The sequence below is a fragment of the Miniopterus natalensis genome, chromosome 2, assembly GCF_054644295.1.
Source record: "Miniopterus natalensis isolate mMinNat1 chromosome 2, mMinNat1.hap1, whole genome shotgun sequence".
In the NCBI taxonomy this organism is placed as follows: Eukaryota; Metazoa; Chordata; class Mammalia; order Chiroptera; family Miniopteridae; genus Miniopterus; species Miniopterus natalensis.
The window spans coordinates 81,550,786-81,577,201 of record NC_142082.1 but is presented as its reverse complement, the minus strand read 5'-3'; the positions used below and the strand labels follow the sequence as shown (position 1 = coordinate 81,577,201).

Genomic DNA, 26,416 nt, shown 5'->3' with positions numbered 1-26,416 from the left:
AAGAATACAATTATGGTGGCTTCTTGTTGGTTTACTCGAAGTATTAAAAAATTGTATCTTATATTTTATTGCTTCTATTCAAACTATCATTTTCTTTCCTAAAGGTTATTCTTGATTAATGTTATTGTGACAATATCTTTCATTTACTTAAATTTTTACCAGGAATATCTTTGTAAAGTTGATTTTGGTTTTCGGAGGGAGAAGATATTTATGATTTGTAAAAATTTAAGAATTCTCTGTTCTTAATGCCTCTGATGAAAATTGAAATGCAGCTTGATTGGCCCGGCCAGGCGTGGCTCAGCGGTTGAGTGTCGATCTAGGATTCAGGCGATCAGGGTTCGATTCCCAGTTAGGGCACATGCCCGGGTTGCGCGCAGCCGATCAATGACTCTCTCATCATTGATGTTTCTATCTCCCTCCCTCTCCTTTCCTCTCTCTGAAATCAGTAAAGATATATTTTTTAAAAAAAGAAGAAAAAAGAAAAGAAATGCAGCTTGATTGAAAAATATTACTCTCAGCCTTCCTATTTATTTATTTGAAGCTTTACTTTTTTGTTGTTTGTTTAAATAAGCCAAGTTGGAATAAGCACTGTATGTAGTGTCATACTGTGCAGCCCAGCATACCATAGTGTGGAAAAGGAAATCTTGAGACAATGATCATTTTAAGATTGCTTCTGTCTTTAGAGTCACAAGACTATCAGAGACCTCAAAATATGTTTAATCCACTTCCTTCCCTTAGGAAGAATTTCTTACTCATTTGAGGTGTGCCACTGAGAAATGAAAATATTTCTCATAGCAATTTCTTGCTGTGGCACCAGATATTTTCCTTTTGGTAAGCTTTATTATAAGGTTGAAATTAATTCATGTCATGACAGCAGGTTTTTAAAATAAGGGTTTATTTTCCTTTTTTAATGTGTATAAGGCAATCAAATTGATTGTGTCAGGGAGAAAATCAAATTTGGTTGAATTTTTTTGTCCTTTAAAAAAACTAGTAAACATTGATAAACATAACATTGATAAATATTCTGAAACTGAGAGATTCCATCTCTGCATTTTATCCAGTGACAAACAACATTGAACAGAACACAAAATTATATTGTATTAAAAATTCTGCCATATTTAAGGGCATTGTTCAGTGCTTTCTTGGCACTGTCTAATAGAAATAATGTGTCTCAGATTTAATAACGTGTTCAGAAAGGTAGGCATAAACTGTTTCATATTACTACACATTAATTTTAAGCAGAAAAAAGGAGTAGAAACTCAATATAAACTTCCATTGTGCATTACTTACTGAAAATGTAATGTATCACTTTGCATTATTTTAGCACCTGTACTTTATTATTAGCTCTCTTAATAGAACACACAAAAGATGTATTATGGAAAATTGTTTACCGGGGTTTTCATGGCAAGTCAGAGTTTATAAGCAAGTTGCAAATAAGTTCTGAGTTTTTAAGCAAGTTGGAAATATCTGTTCATATTTGATTTAGCAACGTATAACTTGTTTTTAAATTTCTTTGTTTCTAAAGTCTGTGTCAGCATTTGCTCCGATTTGCAATCCAGTGCTTTGTCCTTGGGGCAAAAAAGCCTTTAGTGGATATTTGGGAACAGATCAAAGTAAATGGAAGGTAGGTACTAGCTGGCTATCTCAGTATTCATTCTGAAGTTTTCAAATTTGTTTAAAAGCTGTACACTACAGACATATTTCCAGCACACTCAAGGTAAGGGTCCAGAGTTAAAAATAATTAGCAAAAATGTAAACATAGAACAGTAACAAAAACCCTACTTACTAATTGTATTGAATTATGGCAGATATTCTGAGGCCACATTTTTTTCCTGCTAATGGTCAATTTATATGTTATAGTTAAACGTCGATATAACATAGTTCGGGCTAAGGGCTGTCTGTTAAAGCCAAAAGTCTGTTATGGAATAAAGTAGGTTTTTGAATGCATATGTCAAAAAATTGACAAATTAGTTTACCTGTTTTTACTTGTGTAGACAGGTTTGTGTAATTAAAATTAAGTATGTATGAAAAGCTTAACTTCACAGAAAAGTTTTCTATGTGTATTACAGTAATTTTAAATTTACACTGAATAGGTCTAGTAAATGCATGCATTCACCAGTCACTGCAAGTAAACAAAATGCACATGGCTGGGGCGTGGCTTAGCACAAATCTGAACATCTGCAGGCACAAGTTAAAACTGCTGCAGAAAGTCACGTCATATGAACAACAGAACCAACTACTTCGAGCAATGCAGTTTGCTAATCATTGGCCAAACATTGTTTATGAGCGGTGACTCTTGGATTTAAATATGTAGTCTATAGTTGTAGATACATAATATTTATTTGTGTCTGTGAAATTACTGTGGCGGTTTTTTCCCAACATATAGCCTATTTGCTAAAATTTGTTAAAAATAACTGAATTAATAACAAAAAAAGTAACCTGGTAATTTAATTATAAGCAAATCTTGGTTAAAAGCATTCACATATGACATATAGATTGCAAATTTTGTTTGTTAAATCCAAAGTCCATTAAGTTGAGGTCTGCAAGATTGAGGGTTTACTGTATTTCTAAATTAACATTACTTCTATATTAGCATTGCCAAAAATACCACATCTTCTTACTAAATTTAGGTTTGCCTTTTATTAACTGCATGCTCAGTTGTGTACAATAGAAACCATGAGACCATGGTTTTAATTACTTTGTGTACCTTTTAAAATCCAATATCTCTGATTTAGATTTTAAGTTCCATATTTGAAAGTCTTTAAAAATAGAAATTGTATAATGTTCATTTATGAGAATATTCCCAGCAGCAAGGTTGCTTTTTCAAGCATAGGAAAAGATGCTTCAATATGAAAATAAAAATGGCTCTTTCTCCTGAGACTCATTTTACTCTTGTGTAGAAATGGGCCATTTGCACACTCCACCCAGAGTTTGAATATTTTACAAATGAACTCATCATGTGCCTGTTAACAAGTAGAAAATACTTGAGTGGGGGAAAAGCCCTTTTGTCTTACAGTTGTGTATTCAAGGTCATTTACACGTGGACCCCTATTCTGTTTTAAGATTGATCATTGAAATTCTAACAGACTGGCAAGTCAGTTCTTTGCTCACTAGATTAGAATTTTGTTTGGTTTTGTTTAGGCTTAGGTTTTTATTATATTGGAAGAGTGCTGAAAATGATTAATATAAGTATTTTGAGACCTGACAGTGTGCTTACATCAGTAGTTTGAGTCCTCGCCATGTATAGAGTCTGCAGTTTGAGATCTTATGTCAGGAGGGTTATGACCTTTTCCTCTCCACAGGGTGCTTATTGGGTAATAGAAGAGTTGGGTAGAACATCCAACTAACTGGGAGAAGGAGAGGAGAGGTAGAGGCATAGGTAGCCTATAAGGAATCTATATAATTTTTCTCTAAGTGGCAGTAGATTTTATTATCTTAATTATGCTGTGTTTAGGCTATTATTTAATTTACTATTGCAATAAGGATGCCACGCAGAATTATGAAATCATAGAATTAGTCGGACTTTCTGGGTCCCTTTCCACTTTTTTCTTTTAAGATTGAAGAAAGTCTTAAAAAGCATGATACTTTGGAAGGAGAAATGTTTTGTTTGTCTTGATCAATGCATAAAAGTTTTGGTCAGTGAATAGATATGAATAATCAAGAATATTTAAAGGTGCTTGGTAAAATATAAAATTATAACTAGTAGCAGCTCCTTAAATTTGAGGAGTTGTTAATGTGATCCAGATTATTCAAATCATGTCTTTCTGAAAATTCATGGAGATAGCAGACCTTTCCTGCTGTTCAACAGACAGCAAAAGGTAGGGCTGAATGTATTTATGTCTGGAATTAGAGCTAAAAGGAAGAGACCAAAAAATAGACTATTTATTTGAAATAGAGAATATTTGGAAATAAAAAAAGATAATGGAATTTTAAGAAATAGTTAACTTGTGGAGGGATTTACAAAGAAAAAAAGTTAAGGGTTTTGTTGTTTGTTGGTTTTTTTGAGTTGAGAGATGATTATGAACCTTAAAAGTTCAGAAGAAAAAAAGCTACACTCTGAAGAATGCTTGAGATGTAGGATGCTTACCACTGGCCTCCCTCCGGCTGCTTGAAAGTAGGGAAGAGCCTATCATTGTGAAAGAGAATTCTGAAAACCTTATAAATAAAAACCAGGCAAGTCAGCTTTTAAGCCAACTTAAATGCATGTTTCCAATTTAATCAAGTAGAGTTTAAATGACTTTAAATTTCTCTTTGGTTCTAGTATAGTATATTCTGAAGGATATCTTTCTGGGCACTTTTAGATTTATTTTCTAACATTTTTCTTTTCATAGGCTTACGATGCCACCCATCTTGTGAAGTCCTATCCAGGTTCTCAGCTAGACATACTAATTGATCAAGGAAAAGATGACCAGTTTCTTTCAGATGGACAGTTACTACCTGATAACTTCATAGCTGCCTGTACAGAAAAGAAAATCCCTGTTGTTTTTAGATTGCAAGAGGCAAGTATTAGGAAACCTTAGTTTGTTCTAAATGAGTACTAAAAAGCAGGATTCCAAGTACTTTTTAAATTTTATTTTAGAATTTGAAATGCTACCTCTAGTAAGATATTTTTTAATTATAATAAGAAACTTAAAGTGAAAGCCTTTCTATTAAGTTAGTTATATGTAAGACAAAATTCCATAGAAATAGGAAAGCTTTTGGCAGTGAAAAGTTCTTACAATTTTCTGTTCACTGTAAAAACAGTAAATAACAAGAAGCTTAAATACTGGAATGGTACTTAACCATCAATATTACTAGATATAGCTTTCTTTACACATGCAGCTATTGTTGTAGTAGAATAAAAAAGACAAGCTTCCACCTTACTTCATGTATACTTCCTAGTCTCAGATGCTGTTTATAGTTTGTCTCACACACCTGTACTTTATATCATTCTATTTAGATAGTATTCATTGTGCTGCTTACTATTTCTAGCTGTTTAAGAATAGTTACTGAATTTCATTTGGTTTGAAAGTTTTCCTTGACTAAAATACTTTTCACTATTTACAACTCACCTCTGTGTTAATACAGTTGTAATTAAAGAACTTCTACTTTAGTTTTTTTTTAAATATTCATAAGCTTTGGAATATAATATAAACAAAACCTTTATTTCAGAATGAAAAGTAAACACTGGAAATTATATGTGATTGTGATTTCTAAAAATATTTTCATTCATGTTTAAGGGTAATGTGTCAGGTACATTGATTTATAATGATAAATTTTCAAATAAATTAGATCAGTGTGTAACGTGGTGCATTACAGTTTATGAGATGTTTTCACAGCATTAGCTTATGTTATTCTTATATGACCAAATGAGAGACCATTCCTATTCTATCCATCCGTTTGTTTTGTTTGTTTTTCAATTTTTTAAATTGTAGTAAAATACCATACATAAGTATCATCTTTATTATTTTTAATTGTACAGTTCAGTTGTGGTAAGTACATTCATAATGTTCTGCAGTCACCACTATCATCCTTCTCTATAATCTTTTCATCTTGTAAAATTGAAACTCTATACCTATTGAACACAAATTCCCTATCCCTACTCCCTAGACCTTGGCAGCCACCATTGTACTTTCTGTCTCAATAATTTTGACTATCTATCTCACATAAGTGGAATCATACAGAATTTGTCTTTTTGTGACTGTTTTATTTCACTTACGTTCTCAAGGTCCATTCATGTTGTAGCATGTGCCAGAATTTCCTGCTGTTTTAAAGCTGAGTAATATTCCATTGTATGTATGGACCACATTTTGCTTATCCATTCATCTGTCAGAGGACTGATGACAGTTGATTACTTCTACATTTTAGCTGTTGTGAAGAATACTGCTAACAATTGTGCATGTACAAATATCTCTTCAAGACCCTGCTTTCGGTTCTTTTGGATATATACTCAGAAGTGGAATTGCTGCATCATATGGCAATTCTATTTTGAATTTATTGAGGAACCTCCATACTGTTTTCCATTTTATATTTCCACCTACAGTGCATAAGGGTTCCAGTTTCTCCGCATCCTTGCCAATACTTTGTTTTTTCTTGTTTTCTTTTTTGGTAGCAGCCATCCTAATGGGTGTGAGATTATATCTTATTATGGTTTTGATTTATATTTACCTAATGATGACTGATGTTGAGCATCTTTTTGTGTACTTATTGGCCATTTGTATATCTTTGGAGAAATATCTGTTCAGGTCCTTTGCCTGTTTTCAAATTGGGTTGCTTTTTGTTGTTGAGTTTTACAAGTTCTTGATATATTCTGAATATTAATACCTTATAAAATACACGATTTGCAAATATTTTTCTCCCATTCTGTGGGTTCCTTTTTACTCTGTTGATAATGTCTTTTGATGCAAAAAATTTTTTAATGTTCATGAAGTCAGATTTGACTATTTTTTCTTTTGTTGCCTTTACCCTTTGGTGTCATATCCAAGAAATCATTGCGAGGTCCAATGTCATGGAGCTTTTGTCCTGTGTTTTCTTCTAAGAGCTTTACAGTTTTAGAACTTAAATTTAGGTCTTTGATTCATTTTTAGTTAACTTTTGTATATAGTGTTAGGTAAGGATTCAGCTTTATTCTTTTGCATGTGGATATCTAGTTTTCCCAGCACTAGTTGTTGAAAAGACTGTCCTTTCGCCATTGAATAACCTTGGCACTCTTGTCAAAAATCACTTGAGCATCCATGCAAAAGTTTATTTCTGGACTCTATTCTATTCCATTGGTCTATGCTTTATACCAGGATCACACTGTTTTGATTACCATAACTTTGTAATAAGTTTTGAAATCAGGAAACATGAGCTCTCCAGCTTTGTTCTTCTTTTTCAGGATTGTTTTGGCTTTTCTGAGTTCTTTGAAATTTCATATGAATTTAGGTTGAGGTTGAGATTTTCCATTCTGAAAAAAAATGTTATTGGGATTTTAATAGGGATTGCATTGAACCTGGAGATTGCTTTGGGTAGTATTAACACTATTAAGTCTTCCAATCCATGAACATGGGATGTGTTTCTCTTTTTGTGATTTTTCAGCAGAGTTTTGTAGTTTTCGCTCTATAAGCCTTTCACCTCCTTGGTTAATTCCTAAGAATTTTATTCTTTTTGATACTATTGTGAATGAAATTGTTTTCATAATTTTCTTTTCAGATTATTCTTTGTTAGTGTATAGAAATGCATCTGGCCTTTTTGTGTGTGTTGACTTTGTATCCTGCCATTTTGCTGAATCATTTATTAGCTCTAGTTGGTTATTTTTGGAATATTTAGGGATTTCTAACGTTTAAGATTATATCATCTGTGAACAAAGATAATTTTACCTCTTTTCTAATTTCAGTGCCTTTTATTTCTTTTTCTTACTTAGTTCCTCTGGCTAGAACTTCCAGCCTATGTTGAAAGAAGTGACAAAAGTGAGAATCCTTATCTTGTTCTTGATCTTAGAGGAAAAGCTGTCAGTATTGCACCATTAAGTCTGACATTTGCTGCAGGTTTTCATATATCGCTCCTGTCCATCTGTTTTACAGATGAGGAAGCAGGCTCAGAAAAGTAACCTACTTATATAAGGTCACACAGCTAGTTTATAGTGGAACAAAAACTGGAAGCAAGGTCATTTAACTGCAGATACTGTCCTCCTGTCATCTGTGTAACCATTCCTAAGGGAGGTGGAGCAGTACTCCTAAGGAGCAAAGAGATGAAGTTAGAATTAATACAAGGAGAAATTGTGTATGACATGCTACCTGTCTAACTTATGCAGCAGGTCTTAATAATATTCCTGTTTTTTAACCTTCCTGATATTTTGTACAGGTAAGTAGTACAGGTATGTGGGAAAATACATCAAAAACCAACATATACCTTGTCTCTGAGTATCCATCTTTAAATAATAGAATTTTTTAGATTAATTTAAACATTTATTATCAGAATTTCATGTTTTAGATCAGTAATCAACGGTGAGAAATCCAAATATCAATTTGATTATAGATACAATAGTGTGTTTAATTCTATTAACTATAGCTATAGGTGACATAACAAGTCATGTTTTTTTCCAAATGACTTTAACTTCTTGGCACTAGTGATATTAGATGCCTCTTCTGTTTCCTCCAGGGTGTGCTAGGAAATTTTGTTGTTAATACAGCAACAAAGTTTCAGCCTGCTAATAACAAAGACTGGAAAATCTCTGGAATTTGTTGACACTGATGAAATTCTTGGAAGGGAAAAGTAAATTAACATATTTATTTCTAAAATATTTATGTCCCAGGCAACTAAAAATCATAGTTGGCTGTACTTAATGTGCAGTAAAGACAAAGCGTTCAGTTCTTCTAAAAGAGTGAGAAAGTATTGAAATCGCCAGTCAGTCTTTCTTTCTAGGAAGGTCAAATTAAAAGTGAATTACACAGTCTGAAGCAGATTGTTTAGGTTTACTGTAATTGAATGGGCTTACTGAATGGACATGCCTGGGCAGTGGCTCCAGAGACACTACTTTCACATTTTTCAAGCTTATATTTACTTCATATTATCTAAGGTCTGAGAATCTTACCCACTTTATAATTTGATTATAAATACAGCATAACTATATTTCTTTATGAAGTGGGGGTTGTGAAGAATTAAATAAGCTGAAAATAATAGGGAGTATATATAAATAAGTGATCTGAGGAGGAGGAAGAAAGTTATTGCAATCATCTGCATGGTTTGCCGAACTTCATTTCTTTACCTCTCTTTAATGGTGTTAAATGCTCACAATCTATATTTATACTCTATCAACTCAAAAAAATGGGAGGGCAGGGTAGTGCATAGGGATATTAATTTGGTTGTTACCTCATATAATTTTTCTATTTCTGTTTTGGCTTCAGCAAATCTAAATTGAAAAAGCTCATGCAGCAGAATTCCTTTTTTTTTTTTTTAATTTATCTTTATTGTTGAAAGGATTACAGATGCCCCTCTTTTTCCCCTATTGATCCCCTCCACCCCGCTTCTACTCCAACTCCAGGCCTTTCCTTTACCAATGTCTGTGTCCATAGGTTATGTATATAAGCATATAAGTCCTTTGATAAATCTCTCCTACCTCCTACTCCTACCTTCCCTCTAAGATCCCTAAGTCTGTTCCATGCTTCTATGTCTTTGGATTTATTTTGCTCATCAATTTCTTTTGTTTATTATATTATACATATGAGTGAGATCATGTGGTACTTGCCTTTCTCTGACTGGCTTGTTTCGCTTAGCATAATACTCTCCCATTCCATCCATGCTCTGCCAAAGGGTAAAGAGATCTTTCGTTTTTACAGCTGCATAGTATTCCGTGGTATAAATGTACCACAGCTTTTTTATCCATTCATCTGCTAATGGGCACTTGGAATGTTTCCAGATCTTAGCTGTTGTAATTGTGCTGCTATGAGCATAGGGGTGCATAAGTTGTTTCTGATTGATGTTTTGGGTTTCTTAGGGTATATTCCTATAAGTGGGATCATTGGGTCAAACGTCAGTTCCATTTTTAAATTTTTGAGGAAACTCCATACTGTTTTCCATAGTGGCTGCACCAGTCTGCATTCCCACCAGCAGTGTACTAGGGTTCCCTTTTCTCCACATCCTCACCACCACTTGTCATTTGTTGATATGTTGATGGTAGCGATTCTGACAGGTGTGAGGTGATACCTCATTTTGGTTTTAATTTGCATCTCTCTGATGATTAATGACTTTGAACATATTTTCATATGTCACGTGGCCATCTGTATGTCCTCTTTGAAGAAATGCCTACTTAGGTCTTTTGCCCATTTTTTAATTGGAGTGTTTATCTTCCTCATGTTAAGTTGTATGATTTCCTTATATATTTTGGATATTAACCCTTTATCAGATGTGTCATTGACATTTATGTTTTCTCATACAGTGGGCTCCCTTTTTGTTTTGTTGATTGTTTCTTTTGCTGTGCAGAAGCTTTTTATTTTGATGTAGTCCCATTTGTTTATTTTCTCCTTTGTTTTCTTGCCCTAGGAGATGTACTCACAAGCACATATTGCTATGAGAGATGTCTAAGATTTTGCCGCTTACATTTTCTTCCAGGATTTTTATGGTTTCACTTCGTACATTTAAGTCTTTAATCCATTTTGCGTTTATTTTTCTGTATGGTGTAAGTTAGTAGCCTAGTTTCATTTTTTGCATGTACCTGTCCAATTTTCCAAACACCATTTATTGAAGAGACTTATCTTTACTCCATTGGATGTTCTTGCCTCCTTTGTCTAATATTAATTGAGTGTAATGGCTTGGTTCAATTTCTGGGTTCTCTGTTCTGTTCCACTGATCCATATGTCCTTCTTGTGCCAGTACCAGGCTGTTTTGATTACAGTGGCTTTGGAGTATAACTTGATATCTGGTATTGTCATCCCACCAACTTTGTTCTTCCTTCTAAAGATTGCCGGAGCGATTCGGGTTTTTTTTGGTTATATATAAATTTTTGAAGTGTTTGTTCTAGATCTGTGAAATATGCTGTTGGTACTTTAATAGGGATTGCCTTGAATTTATAGATCGTTTTAGGTAGTATGGACGTTTTAATGATGTTAATCCTTCCAATCCATGAACACAGTATATTCTTCTACTTCTTTATATCTTTCTCTATATTTTTTTTCAATGTGCTGTAGTTTTCTGAGTACAGAACTTTTACCTCCTTGGTAAAGTTTATTCCTAAGTATCTTAATTTTTTTTGTTGCAATGGCAAATGGGATTTTTTTTTTTAGTTTCTCTTTTTGAGAGTACATTCTTGATGTATAAAACTGCCATTGATTTCTGGGTGTTAATTTTGTATCCTGCTATTTTGCCGAATTCATTTATAAATCAAGTAGTTTTTTGGTGGAGTCTTTAGGATTTTCTATGAACAATATCATGTCATCTGCAAATAATCACAGCATTACTTCCTCCTCTCCAGTTTGGATGCCTTTATGTTTTCTTCCTGTCTGATGGCTGTGGCAAGTACTTCCAGTACTATGTTGAATGAGAGTGATGAAAGTGAACACCCCTGTCATGTATCTGTTCTTAGGGGATATGGTTTTATTTTTTGCCCATTGAGTATGATGTTGGCTGTAGGTTTGTCATATATGGCCTTTATTATGTTGTATTATGAACCCTTTATTCCTACTTTGCTGAGAATTTTTATCAAAAATGGGTGTTGGATTTTGTTGAATGCTTTTCTGTGTCTGTTGATATGATCATGTGATTTTTGTCTTTCAATTTGTTTATATGGTGTATCACATTTATTGATTTGTGAATATTGTACCAGCCTTGCATCCCTGGAATTAAACCCAGTTGGTCATGGTGTATGATCTTTTTAATGTGTTGCTAGATCTGATTTGCTAGTGTTTTGTTGAAGATTTTAGCATTTATGTTCATCAGGGATAATGGCCTGTAATTCTCTTTCTTTGTAGTGTCTTTATCTGGTTTTGGAATTAGACTAATGCTGGGCTCGTAAAAAGAGCTTGGAAATATTGTTTCCTCTTGGATTTTTTGGAATAGTTTGAGGAGGATAGGTGTTAGTTCTTTGAATGTTTGGAAAATTCCCCTGTGAAGTTGTCCAGACCAGGGCTTTTGTGTGCTGGGAGTTTTTTGATTACTGCTTCAACTTCATCATCACTTATTCGCCTATTCAGGTTTTCTGACTCTTTCTTATTAAGTTTTGGAAGGTTGTATTTTTCTAGGAATTTGTCCATTTCATCCAGGTATTCCAGCTTGGTGGCATATAGTTGTTCATAGTATTTTCTTACAGTCCTGAGTATTTCTGTTGGGTCGGTTGTTACTTCACCTCTCTCATTTCTGATTTTATTTGTTTTGATCCTCTCTCTCTGTTTCTTGATGAGCCTGGCTAAAGGTTCATCAGTCTTATTTCTCTCTCAAAGATTCAGCTCTTGCTTTCATTTATCTTTTCTGTTGTTTTTTTAGTCTCTATGTCATTTATTTCTGCTCTGATCTTTATTATTTCCTTCCTTCTACTTACTCTGGGCTTTTCTTTTTGTTCTCTTTCTAGGTCTTTAAGTTGTAGTGTTAGGGATCTTCTATAAGTTTTTCTTGCTTTTTGAAGTAGGCCTGTAGTGCTATGAACTTTCCTTTCAGGACTGCTTTCATTGTGTCCCATAGATTTGGGGTTGTTGTGAGTTCATTTTCTTTTATTTCCAGGAAGCTTTTTATTTTTTCTTTATCTCTGGTAACCTGTTCATTGTTTAATAACATGCTATTTAGCCTCCATGTGTTTGAATGTTTTTTAGTGTTTTTATTGTAGTTTCTAATTTTATGCCATTTTGGTTCAAAAAGCTGCTTGATATGATTTTAATCTTCTGGAACTTGTAGAGACTTGTTTTGTGTCCTAACATGCAGTCTGTCTTTGAGAATATCCCGTGTGCACTTGAGAAGAATGTATATTCTCCAGTTTTGGGGTGAAATGTTCTGTCAGTGTCAATTAAATCCACCTGATCCTAGTGTGCCATTTAGGGTCACTGTTTCCTTGTTGATTTTTTTGTCTTGAGGACCTATCCAGTGAAGTCATTGGGGTATTAAAGTCCCCTACTATGAATGTATTGATGTTGATCTCTCCCTTAAAGTCCTCCAGACGTTTTAAGATAAATTTAGGTGCTACTATATTGGGTGCATATATTTTGACCCAGGTTATATCCTCTTGTTGGGTCAATCCCTTTAGTATTATGTAATGACCTTTCTTGTCTCTTGTTATGCTCTTCATTTTGAAGTATACTTTTTCTGATAGGAGTATTGCTACACCAGCTATTTTTTCTTTTCCATGTGCATGGAAAATTTTTTCCCATCCCTTCACTCTCATCCTGTGTGAGTCTTTTGTTCTGAGGTGGGTCTCTTGTAGACAGAATATATTTAGGTCATGTTTACTTATCCACTTAGCTACCCTATGTCTTTTTATTGGAGCATTTAATCCATTTACATTTAAGGTTATTATTGATAGGTACATATATATTGCCATTTTAATTCTTTATGCCTATGTTTCTCATTCTTTCTATTTCTATTTCTAATTACAGCAGTCCCTTTAACATTTCCTGCAGTGCTGGTTTGATGATAAACTCCTTTAGCCTTTTTTGGTCTGGGAAGCTCTTTATTTCACCATTGATTTTGAATGATAATCTTGCTGGATAGAGTAGTCTTGGTTTCAGATCCTTGTTTTGCATTACCTTGAATACTTCATGCCATTCCCTTCTAGCCTATAGAATTTCTGATGAGAATTCAGCTGACAGCCTTATGGGAGCTCCTTCGTAGATTGCTTTTCTCTTGCTGCCATTAAGATTCTCTCTTTGTCTTGAATTCTTGACATTTTAATTATGATGTGTCTAGGCATGGGCCTCTTTGGATTCTTCTTGCTTGGGACTCTCTGTGCCTCCTGAACTTGTGTGACTTTTTTGTTGACCAGGCTAGGGAAGTTTTCTGCCATTATTTCTTCAAACAGGTTCTCTAACCCTTGCTTGCTTTCAGCCTTCTCTAGGACTACTATGATGCGAATATTGTTATGGTTCATGTTGTCTCACAGCTCCCTTGACTGTCCTGTTTTTTAATTGTTTTTTCCTTTTGGACCTCTGATTGAGTTTTTTCTACCCTACCTTCTGTTTCTCTGATCCTATCCTCAGTTTCCTCTTATCTGTTGTTTGTTCCTTTCAATATATTCTTTATTTCTGCTATGTCATTCTTCATTTTTGACAGGTCATTTTTCATTGTTTCCATACCTTTTTTTATGCTGTTGAACATCTTTACAATCAGTATTCTGAGTTCTATATCTGATAGATTTTTTTCTGGAGACTCCTCTTGTTTCATTTGGGGCTTTTATTTGGTCTCCCCATTTTGGCTGCCTGTTTGGGTTTGTTTCTATGTATTATGTAGGCCTGCTAGTACTTTCAGTCTTTTTGGAAGGTGCCTGGTGCTGGCCAGTGTCACACTATTTGTGACTAACCTTGAATACTGTTTGGAGCTATCAACAACCCATGGCTTGAGGTCCCCTCTGTTGGTGCTGGGTGCATTTGAACAGGACCAAGATGCACACCAAAGTCTGATTTTCCAAGGCCCATGTCCAGAAGCAAATCAGGCAACGACTCAGAGCACTCTGAGGTCTGCCTCTGCCTGCAGGCTGATTAATCTGACTCTCTTAATGAGCCTCAGACTGTAGAAACTCTACAAGGTAGGGTGGCCTATTGCTATCAGTCTCTTAAGGAGCCTCAGTCTGTAGAAATTTCTCTGGGTAGGGCAAGGTGTTTTCTATCAGGGTGGGTCAATTGCTTTCCCCTCAGGCAAAAGCTGCTTGGAAGGTAAATGTCTGCCTGTGAGCAATGTCATCTGCAGTATGGGGGAATGACTTGCCACAGGAATCCAGATGGGTGCCCTCTGAGTTCTAAATCCAGAGCCCACAACCCTAGATTCTCCTCACACAGCTCCATTCCACTATGCCCTCCCTTTGCTGGAGCCCATCGTGAGTGGCTGCACATGAAACTTTGTCTCTTTAAGAGGGTTCCTGCATTTCCAGCTGTCTCTCCCTGGCAGATAGAAACCTAGCTTTCTCAGTTCTGGTGCTCTTGGCTGTGAAGCCCACCCTGGGGTTTAAGGCCCCAGAGTTCTCAGTGGGAACCCCACACAGCTGAGATATCCCTCTGGACCTTCAGCTGCTGCCTGTGGGAGCCCAGTCAGCCCTCTCACTCCTTTGTCCTTAGTACCACTCCCTATGTGGTCTCCATATTTCCTCTGTGCTCATGATGGTGCTCTCCAGCTCATATTCAGTTGCAGTTGATTATTCAGGATGATTTTTCTGTATTTTAGTTGTAATTCCAGTTTGGTCGTGGGAGAATATCAGTGTAGCTTCTACTCAGTCCTCCACCATCTTTAATCTTCCCAGGCCCAAGTACTTTGACTCATAAAATCTGTAGTAGAATTCTTATAGTTACTCTACAAAGATCAAATCTTAATCTGAAGAAGAAAGACCTAGTGTGTCTTATTTGCAGTTGTCGAAGTTGCTTACTGGGTAAAAATTCAGTGACCTAATGGAAACTTCCAGAAACAACATTGAACAAGGCTTTAACTACCTTTAAAAGTCTCTAGCCCTTTTTTGAAAATGCAGAGATTGTTTTCCCTGCTGTGTACCTGCCTGTTAGAGAAGAGTAAGAACATGGCACAGACTTTCCGAAATGCAGGGATCTCTCGCTCATCTCTGTCTCCCATGTTTGCACAATTATATAACATATAAACTCTTAGGAAGTACTCATTAAATAAATAAATGAATATCTTTCAACAGTCTCTTCTGTACTTTGATGAGACTTAACCTGAGAATTGAGATCTGAGTTTTCTAATTGGGCCTGAAAAATATGTAGGAGAAAACACTGCCTCTTAGAATAAATGTTCATTGCAGCTGCTGGGACATTGCTGCTTTTGTGAATATTGAGTGGAGAATGAAAGCATGTGTTCATTTATCTTTGTTTTCTAAGAGTCAGAGTTTTATTATGGAGGATTTTTCCATTTAAAATGTGAGGTAGAAGAGGAAGGACCTTTCAAGTGTCACTAAATATATATAATCACACAAGCACCTTAACATACCAAACCAACTTAGAATATAATGAAAAGAGCCCCCCCCATTTTTTACTGATAAATAGAACTTAAAACTAGTAAACTGATATAATTAGCTCTAATTATATAAGCATCTTCTATCCACCAGAACACCAATAGTTCCAATATGTTCTCTTATCTTTATGTTGACATTGAAAACATCTTTCTTGGTCCCTCATTAGCAGGCATTTTCTATTTTCTCTTAATGATGGGTCTTCATTAAATATCATTATGGAAACTAAGGACATATGCTTTGTATTTTAGATGAAATGCACTGTTATCTTGCAGTACACCCGAGAGCTCAAAACTGTCACTTTAGTTTACCCTAGGATTTCTCTAATAAAATAATAATAAAGAACAATAATGGTGACTGAAACTGCAAGGTGCTGAACAGTGAAACTAAGCATAACAGTACAAATACTCAGTCACGTTTGGGTTTTGTTAAATCTGTTCCTAACATCTGCCTGTTTTCAGTCAGATCCATGTTTTTATTTGTGAAAAATGGCAGCTACTACCTGATACTATATTTTACAGGTTTTGTGTCCTGAAAACCAGGGGCCTGTTTAACCTCTTGACAGTTCAAGAATTACATGGGTGGAAAATGCTTTTCTTTAAGTTTCTTTACATAAGAAACTGTCCTTTAGCTCTAAATTTAACAAAGTAACTAATACTTGTCTAATCATTGAGAGATGTAAAACCAAGTAATTCCGAGGCTCAGCCTGGATTTTGACAAAGTTCCTATCATTCATTTCCATGGTTTGGCCACAGAAAACAAGACAGATTACTTTTAATTTACTTTTGTGACTTTAAAACTCTTAACTGTTATTCCCAAGATAAACATTACTAACCTCTAGAAGTACGATGTTGAGAACATTTACCAGTGCATCAAAATCTTAGGGGTTTGCCTTTCCTGAAACCCAGGTGATATTTTTATTAGGTCTGTTTTTGTTTCTTTAAGGGCATAGAAAAATTCCCATTTCTCCCACCAGAGACTGTTCACTAGATTACATTAAAAACTTAAAAATCTTTCTTAGACTTTTATCTCTTTTAGTTTATTCTACCTTGTGTGTGCTTTAATTGTCTTTTGAGGAAGCAATGGGCTGTCCCAAAAATTATCTGGTGTTTAACACTCTCAGGTTCTTCCCACCTTAATTATTTTTCTTTGAAAACTACTACTTACCTTTTTAAATTTTTAAAAATATTTTAAAAATTTTTCAATTACAGGTGATGTACAGTATTCTATTGGTTTCCGTTGTACAACCCAGTGATTAGACATTTATGTGACTTACAAAGTGATCACCCCAATAAATCTAGTACCCATCTGACACCACAAATAGTTATTACAGTATTATTGATTATATTCCCTATACTGTACTTCACATTCCCATGACTGTTTTGGAACTACCAATTTGTACTTCTTAATCCCTTTACTTTTTTCACCCATCCCTCCAGCCTCCCCTTCCATCTGGAAACCATCAAAATGTTCTCTGTATCTATGAGTCTCTTTCTGTTCTGCTTGTTTGTTTATTTTGTTCTTTAGATTCCACATATAAGTGAAATCATACGGCATTTGTCTTTCTCTTGACTTACTTCACTCAGTACAGTATCCTCTGGGTCTATCCATGTTGTTACAGATGGCAAGATTTCATTCTTTTTTATGGCTGAGTCATATTCCATTGTATATATGCACAATTTCTTCATCCATTCATCTACTGATGGGCACTTAGGTTGCTTCCATATTTTGGCTGTTGTAAATAATGTGGCAATGAACATACGGATGCATACATCTTTTCAAATTAGTGTTTTGGGTTTCTTTGGATAAATGCCCAGAAGAAGGTCCTTTGGATAAAGGACCCAGATTGCTGGGTCCTTCTTTGTCCTGTTATAGCCTTTGTTTTAAAGTCTATTTTGTCTAGTATAAGTATTGCTACCATAGCTGTTTTTGTTTGTTTTCGTGAAAAATCTTTTTTTATCCCTTTACTTTCAGTCTCTGTCTTTTTATCTGAAGTGAGTCTCTTGTAGACAGCATATTAAGGGTCTTGTTTTCTTACTCGTTTAGCCACTGTATGTCTTTTGATTAAAGCATTTAATCTATTTGCATTTAAAGTAATTGTTGATATGTAGTTACTGCCATTTTATTCACATTTTTTATCCTTTTTTTTCTTTGATGGTGATGGACTCCTTTAGTTTTTTCTTGTTTGAAAAGCTCTTTATCTGTCCTTCGATTCCAAATGATAGCTTTGCTGGGTATAGAGTAATCTTAGTTGTAGTTCCTTGCTTTTTGCATCACTTTGAATATTTCTTACCATTCCCTTTTGGTCTGCAAAGCTTCTCTTGAGAAATCAGCACATTACCTTGTAGGTAACTGCCTTCCTCTTGTTGCTTTTAATATTCTCTGTCTTTAAATTTGGGGTTTTAATTATGATGTATCTTACTTAGTGTGGGCCTCTTTGGGTTCATTTTGTTTGGGACTTTGCACTTCCTGGACTTGTATGTCTATTTCCTTAACCAGGTTAGAAAAGTTTTCCATCATTAGTTTTTCAAATAGGTTTTCAATTTTTTGCTGTCCTCCTATTTTTCCAGCATCCCCATGATGTGAATGTTGGTATGCGTGATATTGTCCCAGAGGCTCCTTACATTATTCTCATTTTTATGGATTCTTTTTTCTTTTTTACTGTTATGATTGGGTGTTTTCTGCTACCTTATCTTCCGAATCGCTGATTTGATTATCTGCTTCATCTAATCTGTTGATTCCCTCTAATGTATTCTCCATTTCATGAATTGTATCCTTAATTTTTGACTGGTTCTTTTTTATGTCCTCTAGATCCATTTTTTTTTTAAATCTCTTTGTTAAAATTCTCACTGAGTTCATTTACCTATTCCCTAAGTTTATTGAGCATCCTTATAACCAGTATTTTGATCTCTGCATTGGGTAGATTGCCTAATCTCCATTTTTTTTAGTTCTTTTTCTGGAGTTTTGTTTTGTTCTTTTGTTTGGAACATGTTTCTTTGTGTTCTCATTTTGGCTGCTTTCCTGTATTTGTTTCTATCAGGTAGAGGTGCTTTGTCTCCCAGGTTTGGTAGAATGGCCTTATGTAGTAGGTGTCCTATAGGATCCAGTGGTGCATCCTCCCCTGTCACTCAAGCTAGGTCCTTCAGTTACACCTCCCCTTCCCCCAGTGTGGGCTCTGTGCACCTTCCTGTTGTAGTTGAGCATTGATTGCTGTTGGCATGTTAATGGGAAGGATTGACATGCAGGCCAATCTGCTGCGAGGACTGGCTGTGACTATAGCAGAGGATCTGCTGAGTAGGAACATGCCCCTGTGGAGCAGGACTTCCTTCAGCAGGGCTCTGGTGCTCATCAAGTACCCCCCTTGAGAGTGTCACTTGTGGAGGTGGTTGGGTGGTACTCTGGCGTGGTCTGAAGCTGTCCACCAGGGGTACTGACTAAACCTTCTGGGAGATGCAGGCCAAGGTCAGTTGCTGCCTATGCACTGTCCAGGGCCACCCAGCATGAGGTACAAAGCGAACTGCAGGTAGCTGCTACTTAGCCTGGTCTTGGAGGTGCCTGGGTGAGAACCGAGGCCAACTGCAGCTAGTGCTGGGTTTGGGGCCACTTAGCAATATAATGGAGCACACTGAGGCCAGATGCTGCTTGTTTGGAGTTTGTGAACCTTTGAGAGATTTTAGGAAAGTTCACAGCATGAGCCAAGATAGATTTTTATGGAAAAGCCATTGGAAGCCACTTGGGTGGGTCTGAAAGTTGGGTGGGGCAGAGTGAAGGAATCGCCCAGTGTGGGGGAAGGCTCAGAATGGCGCCTACCTGCTCCTGAAAGGAACAGTGGCCTCTGCTAGCACTTTTCTCTTGGAGAAAGCGGCCCCTCCAGCCTCCAAAGCCAGATTCAGTATGTTCAGAGCAAGTGAGTCTGAGTAAGTTCATGTGGTCCCTTTGAGAGTAGCACCTTGGACTTCAGCAGCCCTCTATCTTAGTCAGCCATAATTCCAACTGGTGTTTACAGCTAGAAGTTATAGAGTCTTCTCTCTGGCACTGGAACTCTGTGCTGGGGGTCCTGGTATGGGGCTGGGAATCCTCTTCAGGGGGACCTCAGAGATGTCCCTCTTGATTTTTATTCGTTATACATGGGTGTGAGACCTGCCCATTCCTTGACTCTGCCTCTCCCACTAGTCTTAACATGACTACTTCTGTATATCCTTAGTTATAGCACTACTGTTCAGTTAGACTTCAGGCAGTTCTCAGTGATGGTGTTTCTTAATTTTTATGTGGTTGTGGGAGGATGTGAGTACCATGATTACCTACACTGCTATCTCAACTGGAAGCCAAGTCTGAGGAAGGATTGCCTTTACATTTGCCTATGCCAATGGTTTTACTTTTTTTTTTTTTTTATCCTCACCAAAGGATAATTTTTTCCATTGCTTTGAGAGTGGAAGGGGGGGAGAGAGAGAGAGAAACATCAATGTGAGACAGACACATAAATTGGTTGCCTGGACCAGGGATTGATTGAGCCTGCAACTTAGGTATGTGCCCTTGGCTGGAATCACACATGGGACCCTTCAGTCTGTGGACCGATGCTCTAACCACTGAGCAGAACCGGCTAGGGCTATATTAATGGTTTTAAGTGGCCAGATAAATTGATACCTGTTTCAACTCAACTGCCTGGCACCTTACATTTTCTCTCTGTTTTATGATAGTTTTCAAAAGTTTATTAACTTTTTACCCAGTTTGATTTATTGATAAAGGATGTTAGAGTTTAATGAGTTATTCCTTTTTCCTTAAATAGAGATGTGATATACTTCTCCTGTGTAGGTAGAATTTGTAACATGATTTATGATGATTCTGTTTGGCTTCCCAAACAATTGATCATTTGGATATTTTCATGTTTATTCTCTATATTGCTTATGTATGCTCATTTTGTATTTTAACATTCCCTCTCTTATTGATGTTAGTGTACTGCTTTTGTGAGTTGAAACTTCTTACTTGTGTTTCTGAGTTCTCTAAATTCTGATTCTTTTATTCCTTGTTGTATGATCACAAGTTTACTCTACATTTAATTAATGTGTTATTTCCTCTCTTTGCATATAAATGGTAGCATCTAGAAACAAGGCTCTGCAGAATGTTTAATTTTTCTTCATATTTTTGCTGCTCTTTTAATGTTCAGTGAAAATGTTTAAAGTATAGTATAAGCTTGATTTTGATTATAAACCTCATAATATTTTGACTATTTATAAGCAAAGTAAGTGAGATGAGGGATATATTTCATGTCCCTAATATTAATGTTTCTGAATGGTAGCTAAATGCCTTATCTCTTTATTTTGTCTCCTAGGGTTATGATCATAGCTACTACTTCATTGCTACATTTATTACTGATCACATCAGACATCATGCAAAATACCTGAATGCTTGAAAAACTTCAGATAAGAGAATCTCTTCAGGATTATAAAAATTGTAATAAGCAGAATTGCAGGGGGAAAAGATTTCAAAACATTGTATTTCATAATGCTAAAAACGCTTCATTCTGTAATTGAATCACCTTCTGAATAAATATATGAAATCTTCTGATTTTAAAAATTATTTACTAACATTCACATGGGAAATATTTAATACTTCATAGGTTTTTTGAGGTCATTTGGAAATCATCAGTGTATTGACATCAGGTCACAGAATATGAATGTAATCCCATTCAAATCATAGAATGCCAACTGTGTAACAGAGGATTTAAAGGTAATTTAGACCGAAATATTCACCTTTCCAGACTTTAAGCCACTAAAGGTATAGACTGTCTTCATGTTCATTGTATCTCTAGTGTCTAGCAACTGCTTGGCTTCTAGTAGGCATTTTAATAATTACTTGTTAGCTTTGAATCAGGAAGTAGGCTTAGAAAGGTTAAGTGAATTCCTCATCATTATACGATTATTTGTGAGACAGCTAAGATTAGAAGCCAGATTTCCTAAACCCAACCCAGTGATACTTCTTATCTTTTGAGCCAATAGATTTATGGACATAGGTTTTTGTATGTCTCTGAAAGACAAGAATTAAATAATATGATTTATCTGAAAATAGCTAGTAAGGAAACATAAGTTTCATGTTACTGTAAACATAGACTTTTCTCTTAGTTACATGTAGAAATTTAGCTTGTTGAGTTCACCAAGAAAAGTAATCAGTCCCTTTGTAATACCAAATTGTGTTCCTTTAAGAACTTAGTGGACAAACTTGAAACATAGTAGATGAAGTCTGCTTGGTTTAAAAGAAATGTATTTTTCTGTTGAAGAGCACAGAAGTATATACATTTTAAACATCCAATAAGAATGCTTATTACATGGTAATGGAAGATATCAGGTTCTTTAAGTTATAAAGTTAGTACTATTTAAATATAATTAGATTGTTTTAAAAATTAGTGCTACTTAAATATCAGTAGTCAAAACAGCCCTATAGCGAGTTACACACAAAACGGTTCTAGTGTAAACAGGCTAGTTTCCTCTAATAAGATTATTTAATTCACGAATTTTTTACATGTTGGCAATTCCTTTATAAAGAAAAAGAACTGTGTGGTCCTAGGGTCATTGCATTAGTTGAGGATTTAGAGAAGCATAGCTAGTAGCAGATAAATACATTGAGAGATTTTCTGTAAGGAATTGGCCTATGTAATTCAGGGGGCTGACTAAAGAAGTCCGAAACCCATAGGGCAGACGGTCAGGAAGAGAAGTTCACGAGCAGGATTGAACTCCATGGGCATGGCTGCAGGTGTTGTCCGTAGGCAGAATTTCTTCTCTCTTGGAGGCCTCAGTCTTGCTTTTGAGGCCTTCTGAGGGCCACCAGATACTTTTCCTTATTTAAAGTCAGTTGATTAGGGACTTTATATCTCCAGAATCCCTTCAGAGCAACACCTAGATTGAATAATTGGGAACCATGATCAACTTGGTACATCATAAGAAAATAGTTGTTTTACCTTTTTGCATGGTAAACACAAAAACATTTAAATATTCAGTAAATATTTGCTGAAATACAGCCAATGATAACCAATACAGCCAATAATAAAGAAAAAGGCCTTCAGTTACAACATAGAATTGACTGTTGAGGATATATAGGACGCCAATAAATTTGAGCTACATACTGCAAATATTGGCCATAGGAGGGATGAATTCTTATATATGCCTAAATGTAAGATGTTTCCCCCACCAAAATATTTATCTTTCAGTCTCATACGTTATAAGGAACCATCTCAACAACTTTGTAGTAAACCATACATAACCTAAAAATGACCTCCAAATACTAGTTTTGTATGCTTCTAAGAAATCACTTGACAGAATCAGGTATAAAAGGAGGCAAAGGAATTGACAGATTTCCTGGGTTATAATAGATATAAAACCCTTTTAAAGATTCCTTTAAGAAACACCACAGTACAGTAAAGCCACCATTAAAAGTAAAAAGGCAAGCCATAAAGTGGGTGGAGATGCTTGCAATACATATATCTGACAAATAGCTTTTATCTAGAATATATAAAGAGCTACCACAAATACATAAAACAAAAATCCAAACACAACAGATAAACCATCAAAAGAAAAGATTTGAATGGGTACTTCACAAAATAGGACATATATATGACTAATAAAGACATGAAAATGTGGTTAACTCCATGAGACCAGGGAAATGCAAATAAAAACTATAATAAAATGCCAGTGCACACCCATGTAAGTGGATAAAGTTAAGCAGGAAATTCCTTGTTACAAAGCTGTGTGATAACCTGCTAACGGGAGTGACTGGCAGGGTTTGCTGAGATGGAGCTGCATACCCGTGCCCAGCAATTCCACTCCAAAGCATACCAGACAGCACACATGTGCTATGTGGGAGTGTTCATAGAAGCACGATTCATAGCAGAAACCGAAACAACCCTAATGTTCTACAATAGAAGGGTAAAATTAGAGTATATTCATAGAGTGGAATAGTCTACATTAATGAAAATGAACACAACTAGATGCAGCAACATGGAGGGGCCTCAAATACAATCTTGAGTGAAAGAATCCAGACACTAAATTATATACTCTAAATCGTTTTGTATTATTTTATAAAAGGTTCTAAGCCAGGCAAACTCATCCATGGTGTTAGAATCAGGATGGTGTTACCATAGCAGGGGGCAGGGTGGGCCCTCGGGGAAGGTAATTGGAGGGCAGTATGAGGGGGCCTTTAAGGTACTAGCGATGCTCTCTTTCTTAATCTGGGAGCTTGTTACACAAGTGTGTGCACTTTAAGATTTATACACTTTTTCACATTACACTTCAGTGAAGTTTAAACATATTTAAGTATTTTTACTTAATTAGGAAAAGTATTAAGTAGTTATGCTGTGGAGATCAGAAAAAATACTACTGCATGAAGGAGAAAAAGTCCTGATGTTATACAAAGAATACTTATTTGCGGTGATAAAATTTCCAGTGACCACATCATCTATAAATTCATGTAATGTTGTATCTCACTTAGAAACCACTCAGAAGTAAAGGTGCTTCAAAAAGTGGGTCTAGTGATGTCTCTGATTTTGAAGATGGAAGTGAAGAGTTTGGATCAAGTTATTTCATGAAATCTTAAAGTGGAAAAATTATAAAGTGACATTTAAAAAATTTTAATATATATGTGTAATAAGCTGTAACAAGTAGACATGAATTTTATATTGCAGAGCTCATAAACATTTTAAATTAGCCAAACAACTTTTTTGGACACCCTCATCAGAAAAAATGCAAATTCCTCCTTTCAGGCTTGTCTTGTATTTGGGCACATTGGACATAAACGGTATATAACACAGATTACATTGGTTTATAGAATTCCTGAAACCAAAGCCATGTTTTAAAAGTTTTTATTTTAGGATTGGGGTTTGAGTGAAGAAAGGAAATGCCATCAGCTGAAAGGAATTGGCAAAGTCGCAGCAACAGCCACATAGCTGAACTTGACTCTGACTTGCTCTTTCTTACCTGCTGTGACCTTGAATTTCTAAGTAGTGTGCACTCTTAGAAGTGATAGAAGTTCAACTTGAATTGATTTGAAGCCATAGCCTCTTGGAAGTATTCATGGAAAGTTTGACTACCCAAGCTTCAGAAAGATGGGACTCCTTGACTCCACCCAAGAAAGCAAATACCAGCCAGGGTTCTCTCTGCTCTCTTGTCCCTACTTCTCTCTGCATGTCAGTTTTATCCTTAGGTTTTTTTCCAGGTTTTGTATCTTTTGTCTTCATGTCACTAGGAAAAAAAAAATTAAAATTCTCCAGAAGAGACCTAGTTAATTGTGAATAAAGTGGTGGCTGCTGAACCAATAAACAATAAGGTAGGCAGTCTCGGGTAAGAACCATAAAAACCTCCTGGCCTATGAGGCAGAGATAGTGCCTAGACGAAGGTGGTAGTAGGTGGGCAACCCCATAGCTGTCTACCACAAGTCCTTTCCTTATAGCATTTTGGTAAGAATTTCTGAGATAATGTATGTAAAATTTATTAATTCTCCTACCTCGCATCTCTTCAAAGCCTGCTACCTGATAAGCACTGATCTCGCTAAAGGAGAACCAGCTGGGAACAAAATAGACACGCAGCCTTGATTTAGTGGTGCTTATAATTCAGAAAAAACACTAGAACCACACTAGCCACTCAATAAATACTGGCCATTATGGTGGCCCATTGGCATGTGCATATGGGGAGTAAAGACTGGTTTGGAGCAGAATCCTGCGTTGCACCAGTGCCCCATACTCAGGGAGTACCAGTTCTGAAGATAATACCCTGAGTTCATATATCCCCTGAGACCGGACTCAGTGGGACCTGATCTCTGCTAGCTGACCTCATGTGGAAGATGCAAGATTAGAGAACCAGCCCAACTGAGTCATTGTTGCCCAGGTCTCCCAGGCTCACCCAGGAAGAACTGGGAAGCCCCCAGATGCAGCTGTTGGCCAGAACTCAGCCAATGCCATATGGCTGAACTGCATGGATGACCTTAATGCAAGCATGCCTCTGCCAGGCTCTCCCCAGTGCGCTTGCTGCCATTTCTCCCTTTGCATCGACACATTCCTCAGTTGCCCCAGTCAACTTACAATGCAAAGCGTCTGTGAGACACTGGACTCCTGTAATGTGCAGAAGACAAAGATGACTGAGGTTTTTGAGTTTGGCACAGGAGCAGCATTCCCAGTGAGAACATCATGGGCCAGGCATAGCCGGATACAAATCTTAAATGTAGAGGGCCTGATACTGGTCACTGCAGTTCTTGGTAAGGCTGTTGGTGTGAGGTCTGTGTCTGTTGTGTGTGGGCTGGGGTGAGAAGACAGAAACAATCTGTCACTATTTTTACTAGAATTCTTCAAAGTAGCTGCTCTTCTACCACAGGTAGGCTGGATGTGCAGGGAAAGCAATGTACCGGCTGGATCTATAGCAAGTGTAATCAAAGCGGCCACTTTACTCTCTTTTTGTTTTTTTAAATTAAATCCTCACCTGAGGATAAGTTTACTAATGGTTTTAGAGAGAGAAGGTAGAGAGAGAGGGAAAGTGAAACATCCACTGATCAGTTGCCTCTCGTATGCACCTAGACTGGGGATCGAACTCACAACCTAGGTATATGCCCTGACTGGGAATCGAATCCACCACCTTTCAGCATATGGGACGATGCTCCAACCAACTGAACCACACTGCCCATGAGCCACTTCACTCTCTCAGTGTCAGATTCCACAGGAGGCAGTTGAGGAGGGAGGACCAGACTCTGGTTTTACAACATGCACCACAGAACCTTCAGGCTTCCTCAGAGAAACTTCTGGAGTCACCTGCAAGGGACAAAACTTCTGGAGCCACC

The 26,416-nt window shown here is 36.3% G+C and overlaps 1 protein-coding gene across 3 annotated transcripts in view; it reads left to right on the top strand.

Moving 5' to 3' along the window:
• The window catches only part of ESD (esterase D), a 34,542-nt gene extending 13,361 nt beyond the window's left edge, over positions 1-21,181 (top strand). For all 3 annotated transcript variants that reach the window (XM_087814363.1, XM_087814362.1, XM_016199502.2), the window contains 3 exons: positions 1,526-1,624; positions 4,332-4,499; positions 20,934-21,181. In XM_087814363.1, coding sequence (XP_087670489.1) covers positions 1,526-1,624; positions 4,332-4,499; positions 20,934-21,014 — 348 coding nt within the window. In that variant the 3' untranslated portion in view covers positions 21,015-21,181. The remainder of the gene's footprint in view (positions 1-1,525; positions 1,625-4,331; positions 4,500-20,933) is intronic.
• The last annotated feature ends 5,235 nt before the right edge of the window (positions 21,182-26,416 follow it).